The sequence below is a fragment of the Salvelinus alpinus genome, chromosome 17 (assembly GCF_045679555.1).
Source record: "Salvelinus alpinus chromosome 17, SLU_Salpinus.1, whole genome shotgun sequence".
In the NCBI taxonomy this organism is placed as follows: domain Eukaryota; kingdom Metazoa; phylum Chordata; class Actinopteri; order Salmoniformes; family Salmonidae; genus Salvelinus; species Salvelinus alpinus.
Genome location: NC_092102.1, coordinates 54,877,957 through 54,903,165, shown reverse-complemented (window position 1 = coordinate 54,903,165; position 25,209 = coordinate 54,877,957). Strand labels below are relative to the sequence as shown.

At 46.5% G+C, this 25,209-nt stretch overlaps 1 protein-coding gene across 4 annotated transcripts in view; it reads left to right on the top strand.

The window, feature by feature from the left end:
* The first annotated feature begins 743 nt into the window (after positions 1-743).
* The window catches only part of LOC139543175 (filamin-A-like), an 80,124-nt gene continuing 55,658 nt past the window's right edge, over positions 744-25,209 (top strand). For all 4 annotated transcript variants that reach the window (XM_071349435.1, XM_071349433.1, XM_071349434.1 and 1 more), the window contains exons 1-2: positions 744-1,282; positions 10,056-10,528. In XM_071349435.1, the coding sequence (XP_071205536.1) occupies positions 10,159-10,528 (370 nt within the window). In that variant the 5' untranslated portion in view covers positions 744-1,282; positions 10,056-10,158. The remainder of the gene's footprint in view (positions 1,283-10,055; positions 10,529-25,209) is intronic.

Here is a 25,209-nt window from a genome sequence, read left to right as displayed (position 1 = left end):
TCGAGAGCATCCTGACTGGTTGCATCACCGCCTGGTATGGCAACTGCTCCGCCTTTCCGTTACCGTAAGGCGCTACAACTTCCTGCCATCCAGGACATATATACTTGGCGGTGTCAGAGAAAGAATTGTCAAAGGAATTGTCAAAGACTCCAGTCACCCAAGTCATAGACTGTTCTCTCTGCAACCGCACGGCAAACGGTACCAGATCGCCAAGTCTAGGTCCAAAAGGCTCCTTAAACAGCTTCTACCCCCCAAGTCAAAAGACTGCTGAACAATTAATCAAACGGCCACCCGGACTATTTACATTTATGTGCGAGACCGCGCCACCATGCAGCCAAACTGAACCATACTTTGCAGGTTAGCTAAATTCATATCCCTGAGCATGCGTGCCAAATTTCATCACCACTTTTGAACATCTGGTGCCGCCTCAGCCGTCCCCTCCCTCCCTCCCTCCCTCCCTCCCTCCCTCCCTCCCTCCCTCCCCTTCTCTCCCCTCCTTCCCTCCTTCCCTCTCCTCTCCTCCCTTTCAGACCTCCCTCTCCTCCCACACATGCACGCACACACACACACACACACACACACACACACACACACACACACACACACACACACACACACACACACACACACACACACACACACACACACACACACACACACACACACACACACACACACACACACACACACACACACAATCTCTCTCTCTCTCTCTCTCTCTCTCTCTCTCTCTCTCTCTTTCTCTCTTTCAGTCTCTCTCACTCTTGTTCAGTCTCTCCCTCTCTCTCTGCAGATACAGAGGTTGTCCAGTTCATTGACTATAGGAGAGGACAGAGCAGAGAGCAGGTTGTTGGAGGAATTATGTTCACCCCACTGTATGGTGTAGTCACACACACATGCACACACACGCCCAGAACCCCCGCAAGGAGAGATGCGAGATAGGGGTGCGCGCAGAAGCCGGTGACATCATACCTTTAAAATCCGAAGGCGCGGCAATGACATCAACTCTCTGAAACAAGGATAGAGAGAAAGAGAGAGAGAGAGAAAGAGAGAGAGACCCCCTGTGATACTTTACCAATTAAGGATCTCACTGTAAGATAGAGAGAGAGAGAGAGAGATAAATAGAGAGAGAGAGAGAGAGAGAGAGAGAGAGAGAGATAAAAAAGAGCAAAACAGTGAAGATCTTTCTTTTTCACGAGTTCACGGAGCCCACCGGTTCTGCCCGCTGGGAGGGATTTTACGCGCACCGCAACGGGAAGACAGAGCTATAGATTAAGAAAGGGTAAGGACATGTACGTTTTTCTCTTGCTGTTTTCTGATGTTTAAAGCCAGTTCAATGTCCTTGATGCTATTGTCTGTTTTACACTGTTTAGTCCAGGACTGTTAGTTAGTTAGTTAGTTAGTTAGTTAGTTAGTTAGTTAGTTAACGGGACATCTGTGATGTCAGCACCATGACTGTCCCCAAACGCACCCTGGCCGCGGGGATGACACTGGCAATATGGATTAATCTCTTGCTCCGGGGAGGAGGGGAAACCGATCCCGGTCATATATGTCCTGCTTCGGGTTATTTAGTCTGTCAGGAGAGGCGTAGCAGTTTAGCCGTTACCGGGTAGTCGGTGCCAGCTGTGCTGTGGGACCTCCCGGGCTGCGGGTGTATTGTTGTTATAAAGCTGACATTCTGTACACAGGAAACGGTCTCTTATTGTCTCCCCCTCTATGAAACGATATGTGACTAGTTATTATCATAGTGGGGAAGATCTGGGTTGGGGCGTGCGTGCATGTGTGATCTGCGTTGATGTCGAGACTGGTGTTGAGCACACTGGCAAAACAGAGCTTCACGCGACAGTAAGTTATACTTTAACTCTCATTCACGTTACACGATCACGCACGCACGCACCCACGCCCAGACCCAGCAGGCTGGCGCATCAGTCGGTATTATAAGGAGGAGCTCCACACCAAATAAGGTAAAACACGGACCGGTCCTGTCTCGAGCCCTATCCGGGGATGTAGAGGGCCGCGTGCGCCCCCCTCTGCCTACAGCGACTGGTACATCATCTGGTTAGAAACGGGTTAGCATAGGCGCTCATACACACACACACACACACACACACACACACACACACACACACACACACACACACACACACACACACACACACACACACACACACACACACACAAACACACACACACATTATCCCAAATCCATGTACTCCTCCGCCTTAAAGTGCACTCATGGATTCAAAAGCTGGGATTCAAAAGCTAGTTGAGTGACAGTTAAACAACCCCTGCTGGGGTTGTTTAACTGTCACTCAACTAATCAGAAATAGGGCTACGAATAAAAACAAACAACATTATTATAAAATATACTGTTTCTGTAAACATGTATATAGTATGTATGAGCTGGAGTAGAAGCCTAGGTGTTGTTGTCCACTAGTTTACTCCAATTAGGGAGGAGGAGAGGAGAGGAGAGGAGAGGAGAGGAGAGGAGAGGAGAGGAGAGGAGAGGAGAGGAGAGGAGAGGAGGGGAGAGGGGTGGTAGGGTTAGTGGAGAGGAGGGGAGGGGAGGGGTGGTAGGGTTAGTGGAGAGGGGGGGAGGGTAGAGGAGAGGAGTGGAGAGGAGAGGGGTGGTAGGGTTAGTGGAAAAGAATAAAGGAAATTATAAACTGGGTGGTTAAAGCCTTGAATGCTGATTGGCTAACAGCCGTGGTATATCAGACCGTATACCACGGGCATGACAAATGATTTCTTGTTACTAATTACGTTGGTAACCAGTTTATAATAGTGTTTAAGGCACCTTTGGGGTGTGTGGTAGATGGCCAATATAGCACGGCTAAATACTGTATCCAGGCACTCCTCGATGTGTGGTGTATCAGAACAGCCCTTAGCCGTGGTATATTGGCCATATACCACATCTCCTTTTGCCTTATTACTTAAATATACTTTTAAAAGATGTATATATATATATACATGTACGTATGTATATATGTGTATATATATATGTATATATATGCATGTGTGTGTATATGTATGTATATATGTATGTGTATATAGATATTAAATATATATTTACCTAAAAATATATTGGGGATTGGAAATTATGATGACAATTACATTGATGGAAGCTACAAATCTATCTGCAGTATTGATCCACCTCCTACATTATTATGAAAAATATACATGTAAAAACAACTATAGCATCCATGCCACCCTGCCCTCTCCGGGGATGTAGAGGGCCGCGTCCGCACCCCTCTGCCTACAGCGACTGGCATATCATCTGGTTAGAAACGGGTTAGCATAGACACACACACGCACACGCACACACACACGCACACGCACGCACACGCACACACACACACACACACACACACACACACACTGAGGCGATGGCGGAAAAGGACACATTTTGCTGTAATCTGTGAACCTCACTTTCTATTTTACATGAGCTGCGTGTGTGTGGTTAGTGACTGGTTAACACCTCGAATGCAGCTTGTTCATTGTTCACTTCCGCTCCTCGATGCTGTTAGGGTGTGGTCAGTCACATGATGTGGGGAGGGGAGGGGAGGGGAGGGGAGAGGAGAGGAGAGGAGAGGAGAGGAGAGGAGAGGAGAGGAGAGGAGAGGAGAAGAGAGGATGGGAGGGGAGAGGAGGGGTAGGGAGAGGAGGGGAGAGAAGAGGAAGGGAGGGTTCCCGAGTGGCTAAGTTGGTAGAGTATAACTCTCCCAATGCCAGGGCTGTGGGAGAGAGAGATATTGGGTATGTGTGTAATACTGCATACTTCCTCTAGACAAAGCCAGAAGAACACAGATCAGTCTCTCTCTCCCCAGTCCCAAGCAAACATTTCTACAGCAGTCCCTGTTAGTGAATCGACTGTTAGAGTGCCTGCTAACTGTTCAGTCATATACAGTACGACATAGACATTGTTGTGGGAGTGTATGACTGTGTGTTAGATAAATGGTTGTGTTTATTGGGGGTCGTGGTTGTGTGTGTGATGGAGCATTCCTCAGATTCCCAATGACCAGGCAGAGACTCAGAGAGAAAACATTCCTCCTGGCGTGTTTCCATGTTACCGCTTCTGGCACTGAACTCCTTATTTAGGCAAAGACTGTCTGTCTTTAACCAGTACTCTCTCTCTCTCTTTATCCCTCTTGCAATTCTTCTATCCCTCTTCCAATGCTTCTATACCTCCCTCCATCCCTCTATCAATCCCATTTCCTATCCCTTAATACCCCTCTCTCCCCATCCACCGATTTCTCTCTCTCTCTCTCTCTCTCTCTCTCTCTCTCTCTCTCTCTCTCTCTCTCTCTCTCTCTCTCTCTCTCTCTCTCTCTCTCTCTCTCTCTCTCTCTCTCTCTGCCTGTCTCTCTCTCTCTGTCTCTCTCTCTGTCTCTCTCTCTCTCTCTCTCTCTCTCTCTCTCTCTCTCTCTCTCTCTCTCTCTCTCTCTCTCTCTCTCTCTCTCTCTCTCTCTCTCTCTCTCTAATTTCTGTTGTTCCTCTACCCATGTTTATGTTCAGGTGAATAACAGGGAAGGGTATGATACAGCTGTAGTCTATCAGGTGAATAACAGGGAAGGTAATTCTGAGTGTCTGATCAATGTCTGTCTGAATGTGTCTGAATGGGTCTGAATGGGTCTGAATGGGTCTGAATGGGTCTGGATGTGTCTGGATGTGTCTGAATGTGTTATCTGAATGTGTTGTCTGAATGTGTCTGAATGTGTCTGAATGGGTCTGAATGGGTCTGAATGGGTCTGGATGTGTCTGAATGGGTCTGGATGTGTCTGAATGTGTCTGAATGGGTCTGAATGGGTCTGAATGGGTCTGAATGGGTCTGAATGTGTTATCTGAATGTGTCTGAATGTGTTATCTGAATGTGTTATCTGAATGTGTTATCTGAATGTGTTATCTGAATGTGTTATCTGAATGTGTCTGAATGGGTCTGAATGTGTCTGAATGTGTCTGAATGTGTCTGAATGGGTCTGAATGGGTCTGAATGGGTCTGAATGTGTCTGGATGGGTCTGAATGGGTCTGAATGGGTCTGAATGTGTCTGAATGTGTCTGAATGTGTCTGAATGTGTCTGAATGGGTCTGAATGTGTCTGAATGTGTCTGAATGTGTCTGAATGGGTCTGAATGTGTCTGAATGGGTCTGAATGGGTCTGAATGTGTCTGAATGTGTCTGAATGGGTCTGAATGGGTCTGAATGGGTCTGAATGGGTCTGAATGTGTCTGAATGGGTCTGAATGGGTCTGAATGTGTTGTCTGAGTAACAGAGGAGACTTGAGTGATGTGTACGCGGGGCGTGTGTGTTTGTTTGAGTGTGTGTGGGGCGTGTGTGTTTGTTTGAGTGTGTGTGGGGCGTGTCTGTTTGTTTGAGTGTGTGCGGGGCGTGTGTGTTTGTTTGAGTGTGTGTGGGGCGTGTGTGTTTGTTTGAGTGTGTGCGGGGCGTGTGTGTTTGTTTGAGTGTGTGTGGGGCGTGTGTGTTTGTTTGAGTGTGTGTGGGGCGTGTGTGTTTGTTTGAGTGTGTGTGGGGCGTGTGTGTTTGTTTGAGTGTGTGCGGGGCGTGTGTGTTTGTTTGAGTGTGTGCGGGGCGTGTGTGTTTGTTTGAGTGTGTGCGGGGCGTGTGTGTTTGTTTGAGTGTGTGCGGGGCGTGTGTGTTTGTTTGAGTGTGTGCGGGGCGTGTGTGTTTGTTTGAGTGTGTGCGGGGCGTGTGTAGCACATGGGGATGAGTAAAACTTACTCCTCAGCCTGTAGTGCCCTGCTTGCGTCGCCTCATTAGCCTGATTCTGAGATGGCGTGCTCATTGGCTAGATTCTGAGATGGCGTGTTCATTGGCTCGATTCTGAGATGGCATGTTCATTGGTTAGATTCTGAGATGGCGTGTTCATTAGCTAGATTCTGAGATGGCATGTTCATTGGCTAGATTCTGAGATGGCGTGTTCATTAGCTAGATTCTGAGATGGCGTGTTCATTAGCTAGATTCTGAGATGGCGTGTTCATTGGCTAGATTCTGAGATGGCGTGTTCATTGGCTAGATTCTGAGATGGCGTGTTCATTGGCTAGATTCTGAGATGGCGTGTTCATTGGCTAGATTCTGAGATGGCGTGTTCATTGGCTAGATTCTGAGATGGCGTGTTCATTGGCTAGATTCTGAGATGGCGTGTTCATTGGCTAGATTCTGAGATGGCGTGTTTATTGGCTAGATTCTGAGATGGCGTGTTCATTAGCTAGATTCTGAGATGGCGTGTTCATTAGCTAGATTCTGAGATGGCGTGTTCATTCATTGGCTAGATTCTGAGATGGCGTGTTCATTGGCTAGATTCTGAGATGGCGTGTTCATTCATTGGCTAGATTCTGAGATGGCGTGTTTATTGGCTAGATTCTGAGATGGCGTGTTCATTAGCTAGATTCTGAGATGGCGTGTTCATTGGCTAGATTCTGAGATGGCGTGTTCATTGGCTAGATTCTGAGATGGCGTGTTCATTGGCTAGATTCTGAGATGGCGTGTTCATTGGCTAGATTCTGAGATGGCGTGTTCATTGGCTAGATTCTGAGATGGCGTGTTCATTGGCTAGATTCTGAGATGGCGTGTTCATTGGCTAGATTCTGAGATGGCGTGTTCATTGGCTAGATTCTGAGATGGCGTGTTCATTGGCTAGATTCTGAGATGGCGTGTTCATTGGCTAGATTCTGAGATGGCGTGTTCATTAGCTAGATTCTGAGATGGCGTGTTCATTGGCTAGATTCTGAGATGGCGTGTTCATTGGCTAGATTCTGAGATGGCGTGTTCATTGGCTAGATTCTGAGATGGCGTGTTCATTGGCTAGATTCTGAGATGGCGTGTTCATTGGCTAGATTCTGAGATGGCGTGTTCATTGGCTAGATTCTGAGATGGCGTGTTCATTGGCTAGATTCTGAGATGGCGTGTTCATTGGCTAGATTCTGAGATGGCGTGTTCATTGGCTAGATTCTGAGATGGCGTGTTCATTGGCTAGATTCTGAGATGGCGTGTTCATTGGCTAGATTCTGAGATGGCGTGTTCATTAGCTAGATTCTGAGATGGCGTGTTCATTGGCTAGATTCTGAGATGGCGTGTTCATTGGCTAGATTCTGAGATGGCGTGTTCATTGGCTAGATTCTGAGATGGCGTGTTCATTGGCTAGATTCTGAGATGGCGTGGTCATTGGCTAGATTCTGAGATGGCGTGTTCGGATAAGATGCTTGAAGAGGTCGGTTATGTGTGTTTGCGAGGCAGAGGTCCCAAGTTCGCGCCATGTATGGGCCAAATCGTTAGGAAGTGGTATTCGCTAAGCAAGCAGCCTATGTATGTCCTATGTATGTCCTATGTGTGTGTCTCCATCTGTTTCTAAGCTCTGAGGCCAGACAGTCTGCAGTAGGAGAGAGACAACTCTAGAGGAGAGGGTGGCCAGTCTGCAGTAGGAAAGAGACAGCTCTAGAGGAGAGGGTAGTCAGTCTGCAGTAGGAGAGAGACAACTCTAGAGGAGAGGGTAGCCAGTCTGCAGTAGGAGAGAGACAGCTCTAGAGGAGGGTGGCCAGTCTGCAGTAGGAGAGAGACAGCTCTAGAGGAGGGTGGCCAGTCTGCAGTAGGAAAGAGACAACTCTAGAGGAGAGGGTAGCCAGTCTGCAGTAGGAGAGAGACAGCTCTAGAGGAGAGGGTAGCCAGTCTGCAGTAGGAGACAGCTCTAGAGGAGAGGGTAGCCAGTCTGCAGTAGGAGAGAGACAGCTCTAGAGGAGAGGGTAGCCAGTCTGCAGTAGGAGAGAGACAGCTCTAGAGGAGAGGGTAGCCAGTCTGCAGTAGGAGAGAGACAGCTCTAGAGGAGAGGGTAGCCAGTCTGCAGTAGGAGACAGCTCTAGAGGAGAGGGTAGCCAGTCTGCAGTAGGAGAGAGACAGCTCTAGAGAGGGTAGCCAGTCTGCAGTAGGAGAGAGACAGCTCTAGAGGAGAGGGTAGCCAGTCTGCAGTAGGAGAGAGACAACTCTAGAGAGGGTAGCCAGTCTGCAGTAGGAGAGAGACAGCTCTAGAGGAGAGGGTAGCCAGTCTGCAGTAGGAGAGAGACAGCTCTAGAGGAGAGGGTAGCCAGTCTGCAGTAGGAGACAGCTCTATAGGAGAGGGTGGCCAGTCTGCAGTAGGAGAGAGACAGCTCTAGAGGAGAGGGTAGCCAGTCTGCAGTAGGAGGGAGACAGCTCTAGAGGAGAGGGTAGCCAGGCAGTTTGCGCTGTTCTGTGAAGGGAGTAGTACAAAGCGCTGTACGAAGTCTTCAGTTTCTTGGCAATTTCTTGCATGGAATAGCCTTCATTTCTCAGAACAAGAACAGACTGAAGAGTTTCAGAAGGAAGTTCTTTGTTTCTGGCCATTTTGAGCCTGTAATTGAACCCACAAATGCTGATTTTATTTATTTATTTTATTTAACCTTTATTTAACCAGGTAGGCAAATTGAGAACACGTTCTCATTTACAATTGCGACCTGGCCTTTGTGGAGCGATGGGTAACGATGCTTCGTGGGCGACCGTTGTTGATGTGTGCAGAGGGTCCCTGGTTCGCGCCCGTGTCGGGGCGAGGGGACGGTTTAAAGTTATACTGTTACACTGTTACATTGATGCTCCAGATACTCAACTAGTCTAAAGAAGGCCAGTTTTATTGCTTCTTTAATCAGAACAACAGTATTCAGCTGTGCTAACATAATTGCAAAAGGGTTTTCTAATGTTCAATTAGCCCTTTAAAATGATGAACTTGGATTAGCTAACACAACGTGCCATTGGAACACAGGAGTGATGGTTGCTGATAATGGGCCTCTGTACGCCTATGTAGATATTCTATTAAAAATCATCCGTTTCCAGCTACAATAGTCATTTACAACATTAACAATGTCTACACTGTATTTCTGATCTATTTGATGTTATTTATTTGGAAATAAAAAAATAGATTTTCTTTAAAAAATAAAGGCATTTCTAAGTGATCCCAAACGTTTGAACGGTAGTGTGTATATATATATATATTTATTTTTTAAATGTTTATTTTTAATTTTTAAAGATAAGCTTGAAATGAGCTTGGTCTAATTCAGGGTTTCCCAAACTCGGTCCCGCCCCCCCCCCCCCCCCCCTGATCCTGGGTGCACGTTTTGGTTTTTGCCCTAGCCCTACACAGCTGATTAAAATAACTCATCATTAAGCTTTCATTATTTGAATCAGCTGTGTAGTGCTAGGGCAAAAATCAAAACGTGCACCGGGTGGGTTTAGGTTCGAGTTTGGGAAACCCTGGTCTAATTGACTGAACAACCAAAAACACACACACAGACATACAGTTGAAGTCGGAAGTGTACGTACACCTTAGCCAAATACAATTAAACTCAGTTTTTCACAATTCCTGACATTTAATCCTAGTAAAAAATGTTGCTTCAATATATCCACATCATTTCCCATAATTTAAGCTAAACATGATATATGTATGTATGTATATATACACATACATACATATATATATTTATATATACACATACATATATATACACGCATACATTATATATATATACATATATATATATATACATACATACATATATCATGTTTATTAAAGCAGAAGATCAACAGTAATTTGTGGTTGTTTACAGACTCATTGATCCCGCAGGATAAAATACCCCTGGTGTTCCAGTTCATTACAACTTCTTGGTTCGGGAATGTCTAGTCAGTCATACCATGCACGCCCATCCCATGTTAACTTGATCTGTCTGCATGAAGTGGGAAATCTGCATTTATTTTCAGAATATTTAGGAAGCTGGTTAAATTATCTTGTTTTGTGATAGGCTATACTTCTGGTAACATGAGTACAGGCCTAACCTTATAATTACAGTAATGTGCGAATGAAGGGAATTGGAGCTTCTCTACCCCAATTCTCTGTATAGTTTACAGAGGCGTCACCAGCGGGACAAACTTAACTCTCATGGAGTTTTCTGTTCTTATAAAACTCTACAAATACACAACTCCAGGCGATCCATTCTTTTCACTAGTTCTCATTCCTCTCTTTCTTTCTTTTATCCCACAGCCACAAACTTAAGCAGCGAGCGAGAGAGAGAGGGAGCGGTCGTCCAACAGACTCCACCTCTAAACCCCAGCCAGTGAACGGAGAGAGACCCGACGGCATAAAAATGAGTGGTTCCCACCTCCGCCAACACCAGTCGGCCCAGCCTGCATTCAACGCCCTTTCCCCGGACAAAGACGCAGACATGCCTGCTACAGAGAAGGACCTTGCCGAGGACGCGCCGTGGAAGAAGATCCAACAGAACACGTTCACCCGCTGGTGTAACGAGCATCTGAAATGCGTCAACAAACGAATCGCCAATCTCCAGACGGACCTGGGCGACGGGCTGCGGCTCATCGGACTCCTGGAGGTGTTGAGTCAGAAGAAGATGTTCAGGAAATACAACCAGCGGCCCACTTTCCGACAAATGCAGCTCGAGAACGTCTCGGTGGCGCTCGAGTTCCTAGACAAGGAGAACATCAAGCTGGTGTCCATAGGTGGGTCAGAAAGTTCTACTGTAACGTTATATCATGCTGGTGTTGATAGGTGGATGACTTAATTCAAGTGTAGCCTACCCTACCATGTAGGTGGGTGGAACCGTTAAGCTACTATAGACTATAATAACGCTACATAGTTAGCCTACTATAGATAGACATACTGTGGTCTACTTTACATCAAGCTGGTGTCCATAGACGGGTCAAAAAGTTACTACAATTAGGCTATAGTAGGCTAATATATTGGCCAAGGTATTAACATCAAGCTGGGCAATTCCATACAAGTTTGATCCGAAAATATTTTTGGTATCAGATTGTTCTGGCAATTCTTATAGACACTTAATTGGGAGGAATTATGTTTCATATGCATTTTACATTTGTATCACAAACCATTTTTGAGAACCATGATGCAATGGTGACTTTATTTTTTTAAAGCTCCTTTTATACCTAAATGTGCCTCCTGTAAGACCCTATGATCATTGAACAGTATGGAGTTACTTTTGTGCCATTAATATCACTACTGAAGTCCAGAACATTGAATGATATTGAAAGTGTAATATAAACCCAAGGTAAAGAAAGCAAAAAAAAAGTGTAAGAAAATAATTATATTGTAAATTAATGCTAAAAATATATATTTTGTGAAACATTTCCAATGATATTGCAATCAAAATCTTCCCTCTTTGTCTGCAATCTTCCCCATTTGGTTGCGTTCCCCCTGGCCGTTGGTTGCGTTCCCCCTGGCCGTTGGTGGCGTTCCCCCTGGCCGTTGGTGGCGTTCCCCCTGGCCGTTGGTGGCGTTCCCCCTGGCCGTTGGTGGCGTTCCCCCTGGCCGTTGGTGGCGTTCCCCCTGGCCGTTGGTGGCGTTCCCCCTGGCCTTTGCTTTCGCTGGCTTGTTGCTGCTTGTTTTTTCCCGTTCATTCCAACAGCAAACCACCTGGCATCCCACTGATGGTTTGCCTCTGGAGCTAAGTAGGGTCGGTCCTGCTCAGTCCCTGGTTGGGAGATGGCAGTCATGTAAAGATGTGGGAGATTGTATCTGTCCCTTGATCAGTTTGCAGTGCCTGTGGTTGAGCTAATGTTGTTCCTAGATGGTAGACGGTAGGCTAGATGCTACAGTAGGCACTAGGCGGGTGGTCGGGGGCCGGAACATCATTACAAATCATTTGTAGACTGCAAGAAGCCCAAACAGATATGTTTGCCTAAAACATAATCATTTCAAACCTTGCTTGAATTTGTATATGATCATGTCTAACTGTGGGAATACTTGGGAACAGATTGCTTCAATTAACATCACTTGGAGCTGATTTCCTGGTGTTTTTACACTCTTATGTCCAACAATGAAAATTCCACACAAAAAAATGATATTTATTTTTATAAACTTGGTGGTTTGAGTCCTGAATGCTGATTGGCTGACAGCCGTGGTATATCAGACCATATACAATGGGTATGGCATTTATTTTTACTGATCTAATTAGGTTGGTAGCCAGTTTATAATAGCAATAAGGCATCTCGGGGGGTTTGTGGTATATGACCAATATACCACGGATAAGGGCTGTTCTTGTCATAACGCAACAGCTTTGACTCATTATTCTAACGGCTCCTGTTGAGTCACATGATCCATTCTAGAGATGAGAGGAGTGGAGACATCCCTCCTTGTTTCACTTCCTCCTTTCACGTAAGGACCACACCCTTCAATCTAACCAACTCTCCCTTTCTCATTCTCTCAAGTTGTATTAGTTGTATGTAGGGGATGCACATGCTATACATCGGGAGAACCTGGTCCAACCAAATGCTTTCTTGCAGGTTCCATCTGGACAATGCAACAACAACAAGACATAATAAAAGATAAGAATAGGAACATAAAGTAAATGGCTCAAACTGAGCGTTGTAGTAAGTGTGGTCGCAGTAGTTGTGATGCGTGTGGTCGCAGTAGTTGTGATGCGTGTGGCTGTCAGTCAGTTCAAGTGTTCAGCAATCTGATGGCTTGTAGATACCAACAGGCTCCGAGACAGTTTCTATTAGACGTTAAGGGAGTGAACAGCTTGTGTGTGGGGTCCTTTACGATGCTGCGGGCCTTCCTCAGGCACCGTTTAGAGTACGTGTCCAGGATGGGTGGGAGCACGGTCCCAGGGATGTTCTCGGCCGTCTTCACTACCCGATGAAGGGCCTTGCGGTTGTGGACGGAGCAATTCCCGTACCGGGCCGTGATGCAAGCGTTCAGGACGCTCTCGATGACGCAGCGGTAGTATTTGGAGAGGACCAGGAGCTGTATGCTGAATATCTTCAGCCGCCCCAGGAAGTAGAGTCCTTCGTGACTCTCTCTACTGCAGTCCCGTTTATGTGGATCGGGCATGTTCCCTGACACCACAATGCCAGTTCACTTACCTCCTCCCTATAGGCTGACTCGCCGTTGTTGGTTATCAGGCCGACAACCGTGGTGTTGTCAGCAGACTTAATGATGGCGTTGATGTGCGGTCGAACAGGGAGTACAGCAGTGTGCTCTCTTTCTGTCTTAAATATTATCTTTCTGATTTTTCCATAGCCTAATTAATGTAAATGATCATTAGGTTGAGCCCTATAAAATCTGCTCTTTCCCAAATTCCATTTTGTTTTTCCAGGTTTTTCGCATTCAAGATTACACTTTTGGAAACTTTGTCTATATACTTTCTCTCTACCATCTCTCTTTATACTCTATTTCTCTCTACTCTCTCTGTCCCTCTCATTCCTCTGTCCCATCTCTTCCTGACATCGTAGCTGGGGTTTTGATATATAAAGAAGCAGGATCAATGAGTTGGCCTGGTAACACACTATATATACAAAACTGTGGACACCCCTTCAAATTAGTGGATTTGACTATTTGAACAATAGTTGCTGACAGGTGTATGTAATCCAGCACACAGCCCTGCAATCTCCATAGACAAACATTGGCAGTAGAATGGCCTGTACTGAAGAGCTCAGTGACTTTCAACGTGGCACCGTCATAGGATGCCACCTTTCCAACAAGTCAGTAAGTCAAATTTCTGCCCTGTTAGAGCTGCCCCGTTCAACTGCAAGTGCTGTTATTGTGAAGTAGAAACGTCTAGGAGCAACAACGGATCAGCCGTGAAGTGGTAGGCCACAAGCTCACAGAACGGGACCACCGAGTGCTGAAGCGCACAGCGCTCAAAAATCGTCTGTCCTCGGTTGCAACACTGACTACTAAGTTCCAAACTGCCTCTGAAAAGTCAGCACAAAAACTGTTCTTCGGGAGCTTCATGAAATGGGTTTACGTGACCAAGCAGCCGAACACAAGCCTAAGGTCACCATGCACAATGCCAAGCGTCGGCTGGAGTGGTGTAAAGCTCGCCGCCATTGGACTCCTGACCAGTGGAAACGTGTTCTCTGGAGTGATGAATCACGCTTCAACATATGACAGGTGTCCACATACTTTTGGTCATGTAGTGTATTTAACTCCATAAATAAAGGCAGACTTAATGAACATGGTATTTCTGACTAGCCACTCTCCATTCCCAACAATCACAGGAACCATTCAATCAAGTGTTCTGTCAGAATGTCTCCCAGTTAGGCATTCTGGTAGAGTAATGGCTAACTGGGAGATGCTCCGATGGCCCTGCGGCTAACTGGGGAGACGCCCCGATGGCCCCGCGGCTAACTGGGGAGACGCCCCGATGGCCCCGCGGCTAACTGGGGAGACGCCCCGATGGCCCCGCGGCTAACTGGGGAGACGCTCCGATGGCCCCGCGGCTAACTGGGGAGACGCTCCGATGGCCCCGCGGCTAACTGGGAGACGCTCCGATGGCCCCGCGGCTAACTGGGGAGACGCTCCGATGGCCCCGCGGCTAACTGGGGAGACGCTCCGATGGCCCCGCGGCTAACTGGGGAGACGCTCCGATGGCCCCGCGGCTAACGGAACGTCTCTGTTAGAACAACAAGCTATCAGTTGGCTGGCTGTATGACGCACCTCTAAACCACTTGAAACCTGTTGGTGTGTGATATAGTTGTTTGTGCAGCATGTTCCATAAAGCAGTGTGTCAGTTGATGTCTCTTCTCTCTGAGCCAGAGGAATGTGGGTGTGTGCGGGGGTGTCAGGGGGTGTGTTTTCCACCCTCCCAGTTATATTTCACTTGGCCTAGCAGTGCGTGTGTGAGGAGAGGCAGTGATGAGGAACAGTGCCTATTTAAACAGTACAGGACAGGCTGATCTGTAAAACATATAATTGGAAATTACATTTTTAAGGATCCTCTCCTCACAAATGTACTTAGACACCTAAGAGGCACAGAGCCACCTTGGAGAGTATAGATGTATAGATTGGACCTGTTTCATTCAGAACCACCTTGGAGATGAGTCTATTAGATTGGACCTGTTTCATTCAGAACCACCTTGGAGATGAGTATTAGATTGGACCTGTTTCATTCAGAACCACCTTGGAGATGAGTCTATTAGATTGGACCTGTTTCATTCAGAAGTCAGGATGTTAAGGTTACTACAAGCTCCACTCCTTTGATCTACGTGTTTTAGCGGACATTTTTTTGCCAACATGATATCCTCGCTAGGCCTACTTCCATCCACAAGGGGGCGATAACAAAGTATTTATTTTCATTTTGTCAAAACAAGTCACCTTCCCTTGCTAGTATTAGCTAGCTGGCAACCTGGCTAGTTGGCTTTAGCCATTTTAGCTAGCTTCCCACATCTCCATGTGAAAAAAAAATATATATATATATATATACCCTGGCAAATGTTGTTCTCATTGCTGGTAACTTAAAACATTATTCTAGTTTGATATGTTGCTTGTGTATTCATTCCCATATCGTCTAAAAATAGAACTTCATGTTTTGGTCATGGAGAAAAAAGCAGTTTTTAGCTAGTTGGCTACAGTAGGTTCTACCATTTCACAATAGCCTCTAATCACTACTTATGACTAATAAACAAAAAACCTAAGAATCCATCAAAGGGTTTGGATTCTCATATATTGTGAAAGAAGAGTCTTGTTGGTTTTTTTGCTAGCAAGTTGGCTAAACACTGCAAGCTAGCTAGCCTTTTAGCTTCCAACATCTCATGTGAAAGAATCTGATTCATAATTTTAAATAAAATGCCCTGACAAATATTGTTCTACTTCCCAGTGTAACCTACAACATTATACTGATTTGATTAAGCTGCTTCAAAGTATTCCCATATCGGCTAAAAAATAGAATCATTCGTTTTAGTCATGGAAAGGAAAACACCTGTTTACGCCTAGAATAACGGTATCACGTCTAAACTAAATGCACGACGGGGCGATTCTATAACGCTACAATGTTTGTTTGAACAGTCGCTAGTTATCAATACAAAATAAGTTGCTTATTTAATGCTGTCTTGGTTTAGCTTGGCAATCTTGAAGTTTTAAATGATTTTGAATTTGATTCGCTTTCCACATCGCCATGTGAAATAATTGGATTTATAATGAAATGCCCTGGTAAGTATTTTTATACTTAACCTACAATGTTATCCCAGTTTGCTGCTTTTAATGTATTCTCCCATATCAGCTAAAAATAGGTCATCGTGTTTTGGTCATGGAGAAAAAGCCTGTTTTTAACCAGCAGCCTAGAATCACGAGTATTACTTCTAAACAAAATTCATGTTTGGGGGGGATTCTAACAATGTTTGGGTTATTGTTTAAACAGTCGCTGAGTCCATTTTCTTTTATTGTTGCAAAATGGGCTAGTTGGATGTATAGCCTATAGATCAGATCAAGGAACCAAGCAAACTTCCTCGCCTACACAACACTTCCCCCCCCATGGCGACGGAAGGGATGATACCGCACGTTATAGTGTTCACGTGGCACGGGAGTACGACGACTGTCAGAGCGCACTACAAGGAGCTTCTTTGTGACAAAGCCACGCTACTCTCCATCGGCTCTGTTTGCGTGTTCTGTGGAGACCTCTCTCTCGTGTGTGTGTTCACCTGGTCCAAGTAGAGGAACAACTCCCTGGAAGGAAGAAACCTTGTTATGGACAGTGGAGGACAACAGGATGTTCCGGCAGAGGGGACAGGGGAGTAGGGCTGGGAATTACCAGGGACCTCACGATGTGATATCCCCATACTGAGGGAGCTCACGATGTGATATCCCCATACTGAGGGAGCTCACGATGTGATATCCCCATACTGAGGGAGCTCACGATGTGATATCCCCATACTGAGGGAGCTCACGATGTGATATCACCATACTGAGGGAGCTCACGATGCTAAATTATCACCATACTTAGGTGCCGATATGTATTGAATTGCCGGGGACCTCACAATACGATAGTACTGAAACTGTGGTTTTAGTGAGATTAGATGTTCCGAACCTATTGCTCACCATATGTCGTCTGCAGAGGGACAAGGGAGCCATGAGAACTACACGTTTTGATCAGTCATGGAAATAAGTGCTGAAAACTATTTGGCTCTATTTAAAAAAAAATAAGACACTGGACTTTGTGTAGGTACAGCCAACTAACACACAAATAGGATTGCGACATTGTCAAACGTGCCTGATATGAAATGCCCCCCCCCCCCCCATCACTAGCAGAGAGGAGCATTCAGTAATGGAGTAAATGGAGCTCTTCCTGTTCTGCTCATTATCATAACTTCCTGTCTGTGGGCATGGCCACGGTGCTGTTGGCACGAGTCATCAGTTGAGAAACGATTTACTTTTTTGTAAGCTGTCTGACATTAACCTCTAAGCTCAGAGCTGTTCAATTCCGGTCCTGGATGGCCGACTACAAACTAGCCAGGTGGACACATTCAAGTTCCTCGGCGTACACATCATTGACAATCTGAAATAGTCCACCCACACGGTGTGGTGATTTCATTGGTCCTCAACTTGCAGCTTAGACACTTCATTCAGGATAAATAGTTATCCCTGAGTTAGCCTGCCCCGGAGCAAGTTAGTTCTGAAGGATTCGTTGCCATAGAAATGTACCTGGCTAAAAGGTGATCCACATTTCGTGAACTCAGAGTGGCTCTGGTAGGTAGTTACACTCCCCTGGTGTCCCAGGTCTGCATTAGGCCCTGATTGGAAGGAGAGGATGAAAAACATAAATATTTGGGCCCTCCAGGACCAACGTTGAACAGCCCTGTCTGCTGGAGCTCTGTGGTGGGTGTAGCTGTAGTTAGACCTAGTGGAGCTCATGAGGAATCTGTGGTGGGTGTAGCTGTAGTTAGACCTAGTGGAGCTCATGAGGAATCTGTGGTGGGTGTAGCTGTAGTTAGACCTAGTGGATCTGTGGTGGGTGTAGCTGTAGTTAGACCTAGTGGAGCTCATGAGGAATCTGTGCCAGCAAGCCCATTGTTACAAAACAGCATGAGGCATTGAGAAACATGTCCTCTCATTCCCTTTGTCTTCCATTGGTTCTATGTGAGACACACAGCTCTAACCCATGTGTGTTGACATGGGCTAGGCCAGAAGACCACATGACTTTGTTTTCTGCCGGGGTCGTCGTTCGCTTGGAGCGGTGACCAGTCCAATCAGTGCTGCTACTTCTGGTAGCACCCTGCTAGCTTTAGTGGAGAGATGGACCGGGACCCCAAAATGAACACTCCAACTTCATGACCAATGCTAGGATCTTATTGGCTGAAGCCATGTAGCACAGACCTCTCTCTCTCAGCCAATCAGAGCCAGGCTCTTTTGAGCTGTAAAACGGCCCCATTCTTCCCACTCTCCTCTCCTCCATCGTCCGTCTGTAATGTGAGCCCTGGTAGGAATGGGAGGAGAGGAGAGGGGGAGGAGAGGAATGGGTGGGCGGATAGTCAGTTTGGGTCTTTCCTTTTAAGGCAAAAAACAAGGAACTTTTCCAAGGGAGGGAGGGAGAGTTTTTAGTGGAAGAAGCAGAAAGTGCAAAAAGGAAGTGTAGCTAGCTGTTGTCGTGCTGCCTGCGTGTTAGAGTATAGAAGAGTTTAGCCAACTGTTAGTCAGGTTTGGGTTCTGACTCATGTACGCTCACACTGAACAAAAATAATACTACAGGAACAAAACTTTTGACCAACTGGGGACATTTTTGTTTGTCCCCACAAGGTTCAAATGCTGTTTCTAGACAGTTAAGGTTAGAATTAGGAGTTTGTTTTCAGGTTAGGGTTAGGGAAAATTAGGAATTTTTTAATTGGAATAGATTGTGTCCCCAAATGGTTAGTTATACAAGTGTGTGTCAGTGATAAGGCCAGTGTGGAATGTGTGTCATTTCCTCTGGGTGTTCTGTCTGGGAGATGTGGTCACTGCGACCCCACCCACCCCTTTCCTCCTCCCCAGTCATGACTCGGCTGTGTTTTAGCACAGTTTTTAGAACATTAATAAAAACACCAAAACCACACTGTTGGGAGGCCAAACAATGGCACAAAATGCATCCCATTACATTTTCACAAGGAAACAGCGCTTGATTTTCTATAGATGTCCAACATTTTGGGATAATTTGAATAACTCGCTAACAGACAGTGAATGGGGAGGCTAACTCGCTAACAGACAGTGAATGGGGAGGCTAACTCGCTAACAGACAGTGAATGGGGAGGCTAACCAAAGATTCTGGATATACTAACAAGATACCGGTCTCCACCCCAACAATGGGAGCGGTTGTCCACACAGCGGCACGGCGGGCTTCCTAGCTCCCACCTATCCTTTCTTTGGATTGGTGGATACAGGTCATTATTGTAATCCTTTTTTGAATATTCGATGAGGGTTGTTGCCGTCTACCGCCTGTATTAATTGTAGGGAGATATTAGTAGCCTCATGCATATGCATATGCATAGCAATCTCGTGACAACTCCGATATAGTTTTTTTTTCTTAAAGTTGCCGGGATGTCACGTGTCGTAATTGCAGTATATCAGTACACTCGTAACAAGTTAAGCATTATAAAACTAATATGTCAGACTCCAGCCACCCTAGTCATAGACTGTTCTCTTTGCTACCGGAGCGCCAAGGTTAAGAGGCTTCTAAACAGATCCTACCCCCAAGCCATAAGACTCCTGAACAGCTAGTCAAAGGGCTACCCAGACTATTTGCAGTGCCCCCCCCCCCCCCCCCCTCTACACTGCTGCTACTCTGTTATTATCTATGCATAGTCACTTTAATAACTCTACCTACATATTACCTCGACACCTGTACCCCCGCACATTGACTCTGTACCAGTACCCCCTGTATATAGCCTCCACATTGACTCTGTACCGGTACCCCCTGTATATAGCCTCCACATTGACTCTGTACCGTAACATCCTGTATATAGCCTCCACATTGACTCTGTACAGGTACCCCCTGTATATAGCCTCCACATTGACTCTGTACCGGTACCCCCTGTATATAGCCTCCACATTGACTCTGTACCTGTACCCCCTGTATATAGCCTCCACATTGACTCTGTACCGTAACACCCTGTATATAGCCTCCACATTGACTCTGTACCTGTACACCCTGTATATAGCCTCCACATTGACTCTGTACCGGTACCCCCTGTATATAGCCTCCACATTGACTCTGTACAGGTACCCCCTGTATATAGCCTCCACATTGACTCTGTACCGTAACACCCTGTATATAGCCTCCACATTGACTCTGTACCGGTACCCCCCTGTATATAGCCTCCACATTGACTCTGTACCGTAACATCCTGTATATAGCCTCCACATTGACTCTGTACCGGTACACCCTGTATATAGCCTCCACATTGACTCTGTACCGGTACCCCCCTGTATATAGCCTCCACATTGACTCTGTACCGGTACCCCCTGTATATAGCCTCCACATTGACTCTGTACCGGTACACCCTGTTTATAGCCTCCACATTGACTCTGTACCGGTACCCCCTGTATATAGCCTCCACATTGACTCTGTACCTGTACACCCTGTATATAGCCTCCACATTGACTCTGTACCGGTACACCCTGTATATAGCCTCCACATTGACTCTGTACCGGTACCCCCCTGTATATAGCCTCCACATTGACTCTGTACCGGTACCCCCTGTATATAGCCTCCACATTGACTCTGTACCGGTACACCCTGTTTATAGCCTCCACATTGACTCTGTACCGGTACCCCCTGTATATAGCCTCCACATTGACTCTGTACCGGTACCCCCTGTATATAGCCTCCACATTGACTCTGTACCGGTACCCCCTGTATATAGCCTCCACATTGACTCTGTACCTGTACACCCTGTATATAGCCTCCACATTGACTCTGTACCGGTACACCCTGTATATAGCCTCCACATTGACTCTGTACTGGTACCCCCTGTATATAGCCTCCACATTGACTCTGTACCGGTACCCCCTGTATATAGCCTCCACATTGACTCTGTACCGTAACACCCTGTCTATAGCCTCCACATTGACTCTGTACCAGTACCCCCTGTATATAGCCTCCACATTGACTCTGTACCTGTACACCCTGTATATAGCCTCCACATTGACTCTGTACCGGTACCCCCTGTATATAGCCTCCACATTGACTCTGTACCGGTACACCCTGTATATAACCTCCACATTGACTCTGTACCGTAACACCCTGTATATAGCCTCCACATTGACTCTGTACCTGTACCCCCTGTATATAGCCTCCACATTGACTCTGTACCGGTAACCCCTGTATATAGCCTCCACATTGACTCTGTACCGGTAACACCTGTATATAGCCTCCACATTGACTCTGTACCGGTACCCCCTGTATATAGCCTCCACATTGACTCTGTACCGTAACACCCTGTATATAGCCTCCACATTGACTCTGTACCGGTACCCCCTGTATATAGCCTCCACATTGACTCTGTACCGTAACACCCTGTATATAGCCTCCACATTGACTCTGTACCGGTACCCCCTGTATATAGCCTCCACATTGACTCTGTACCGGTACACCCTGTATATAGCCTCCACATTGACTCTGTACCGGTACCCCCTGTATATAGCCTCCACATTGACTCTGTACCGTAACATCCTGTATATAGCCTCCACATTGACTCTGTACCGGTACCCCCTGTATATAGCCTCCACATTGACTCTGTACCTGTACCCCCTGTATATAGCCTCCACATTGACTCTGTACCGGTACCCCCTGTATATAGCCTCCACATTGACTCTGTACCGGTACCCCCTGTATATAGCCTCCACATTGACTCTGTACCTGTACACCCTGTATATAGCCTCCACATTGACTCTGTACCGGTACTCCCTGTATATAGCCTCCACATTGACTCTGTACCGTAACACCCTGTATATAGCCTCCACATTGACTCTGTACCGGTACCCCCTGTATATAGCCTCCACATTGCCTCTGTACCGGTACACCCTGTATATAGCCTCCACATTGCCTCTGTACCGGTACCCCCTGTATATAGCTTCCACATTGACTCTGTACCTGTACACCCTGTATATAGCCTCCACATTGACTCTGTACCTGTACCCCCTGTATGTAGCCCTGCTATTGTTATTTACCTCCTTTATACAATAATAGCCGATCTGCATTCACTCCACTGTGAACGGTCCTGGCGCAATCAAAAGTGTTAAGGGAAGCCAGTTGCGATTTGGCTTCACACCTATCACATCAAAAGCCAAATGCCATTGAATTGTTGTATGAAGATAGGGATTTGGACTTGTGGTTTTACTTAATTCTCTGTACTGGCCAATGACTATAACGGCGGTTCTGATCCAACCATTAATTCGTACATTGTGCATCTTGCCTGAGAGGATGAACGTTAAATATGTAGAATGCTAATGTTAACTAGCTGGCTAATCGTTGCCCATGGAATGAAGCTTAGCAAGCAAGTATTTTAGCCAGGTAGCCTAGGACAACAAAACTAAACATGGACAGGAGGATGGCTTTGGCATTTCTCTACAAGTAGGGTGAGTCAACATGTTTATTCTACCTGCACAAACACGCACACCGAAATCAGAACCATGAATAGCCACATGATATTTACCTTACGTTGATTGGACTAAATAATTGTTTTTGATATCATTTAGTTGTCACTGTATTAGACTTAGCAGAGGAGATTTGATGTTGAGATGGTGCTGGAATAGTGGAGGCAGCTCCTGTTTTTATTTGTTGATTTACAACACCGGAGAGTTAGTTAGTCTGAAAATGTGGGAAACATTACCCTGATTGACCATGCTGTTGGACATATAACTGTTACATGCAATATGCTTTATGGACTTAACTAGACAAGGTTGCGCTTTGGTTTTGTGATGAACCACAGGTGTGGTTGAATTTATTCTGCCACTGTCTTATTGTCTCTGCCTTTAGGCCTCTATATCACGGTGTCAAGGCATATGAACTAACAGGTTATAGACCAAACAACACAGGTTGTACAATGGCTTTTTCTGGCTTTGCTTCCCCAGTGATTTTTATCCTCGCACTGTTACTGAACAGACAGTCAATAGGGAGGGGGGCTAGCTAATGGACCGTGACTTGGGGGGGGGCTAGCTAATGGACTGTGACTTGGGGGGGCTAGCTAATGGACCGTGACTTGGGGGGGGCTAGCTAATGGACCGTGACTTGGGGGGGGCTAGCTAACGGACCGTGACTTGGGGGGGGGCTAGCTAACGGACCGTGACTTGGGGGAGGGGGGGCTAGCTAGCTAACGGACCGTGACTTGGGGGAGGGGGGGCTAGCTAACGGACCGTGACTTGTGGGGGGGGCTAGCTAACGGACCGTGACTTGTGGGGGGGCTAGCTAACGGACCGTGACTTGTGGGGGGGGCTAGCTAACGGACCGTGACTTGTGGGGGGGGCTAGCTAACGGACCGTGACTTGTGGGGGGGGCTAGCTAACGGACCGTGACTTGTGGGGGGGGCTAGCTAACGGACCGTGACTTGTGGGGGGGCTAGCTAACGGACCGTGACTTGTGGGGGGGGGGCTAGCTAACGGACCGTGACTTGTGGGGGGGGCTAGCTAACGGATCGTGACTTGTGGGGGGGGCTAGCTAACGGATCGTGACTTGTGGGGGGGGCTAGCTAACGGATCGTGACTTGTGGGGGGGGCTAGCTAACGGACCGTGACTTGTGGGGGGGGCTAGCTAACGGACCGTGAATACTCTGAACGCTATTCAGAATTTCTCATATTACTCCAGCAGAAATGGCTTCCATGTACTTGTTGCTTATTTGTGCATTTCACCCTTTTGGGTTGTAAGGCTCGTATGAATGTCCTGCTTTATCTAATGTTGGTGTCATACTAGCAAATCAACTGCATTGTACTTAACTTCATACTTCAACCAGTAAAATGGCTCTTTGGCTAGCTTTGCTTCCAGTCCATGTCAATGAGCGTTAGCATTCTAGCTAACAACTGATGAATTCTAAATTGTTATTTTGCACATTTTAACAACCAAATATAATCTTAGCGACTGTTTGGTCAATATTCAAAACAACATTGTAAGCCTATGAGAACCGTAAAAGGATTACAGGAGGATTCCACTCATGTTTGATGGTTTTCTGTCAGACACGCACCGACACAACAAAAGGAGGATTCTTGTCTCCTGGATTGTGTTGCCTCAGCATTCCTCCAGCAAGCACCAGCGTGTGAGGAGTGTCAACACATCTTTATCGAGTTAGAACTCAGGCTGGGCCTTCTCCCTGTCCTGGGGGCTTGTTTTTATCACACCACCCTTAGGACCTGATGAGCAATTACCCCAATCTTGTGTGCTGAAGACATGTGTGGGCTGGTCTGTGGTTGCATCACTCTTGCACTGATCTCTCATCTCCCAGTCACCAATCCAACCCCACCCTCTACAGCTCTTCTCCAATCTTAATCCAAGCCCACACTCTACAGCTCTACTCCAATCCTAATCCAGCTCTACTCCAATCCTAATCCAAGCCCACACTCTACAGCTCTACTCCAATCCTAATCCAAGCCCACCCTCTACAGCTCTTCTCCAATCCTAATCCAAGCCCACACTCTACAGCTCTACTCCAATCCTAATCCAAGCCCACACTCTACAGCTCTACTCCAATCCTAATCCAGCTCTACTCCAATCCTAATCCAAGCCCACACTCTACAGCTCTTCTCCAATCCTAATCCAAGCCCACACTCTACAGCTCTACTCCAATCCTAATCCAAGCCCACACTCTACAGCTCTACTCCAATCCTAATCCAAGCCCACCCTCTACAGCTCTTCTCCAATCCTAATCCAAGCCCACACTCTACAGCTCTACTCCAATCCTAATCCAAGCCCACACTCTACAGCTCTACTCCAATCCTAATCCAGCTCTACTCCAATCCTAATCCAAGCCCACACTCTACAGCTCTTCTCCAATCCTAATCCAAGCCCACACTCTACAGCTCTACTCCAATCCTAATCCAAGCCCACACTCTACAGCTCTACTCCAATCCTAATCCAAGCCCACACTCTACAGCTCTACTCCAATCCTAATCCAAGCCCACACTCTACAGCTCTACTCCAATCCTAATCCAAGCCCACACTCTACAGCTCTACTCCAATCCTAATCCAAGCCCACACTCTACAGCTCTACTCCAATCCTAATCCAGCTCTACTCCAATCCTAATCCAAGCCCACACTCTACAGCTCTTCTCCAATCCTAATCCAAGCCCACACTCTACAGCTCTACTCCAATCCTAATCCAAGCCCACACTCTACAGCTCTACTCCAATCCTAATCCAAGCCCACACTCTACAGCTCTACTCCAATCCTAATCCAAGCCCACACTCTACAGCTCTACTCCAATCCTAA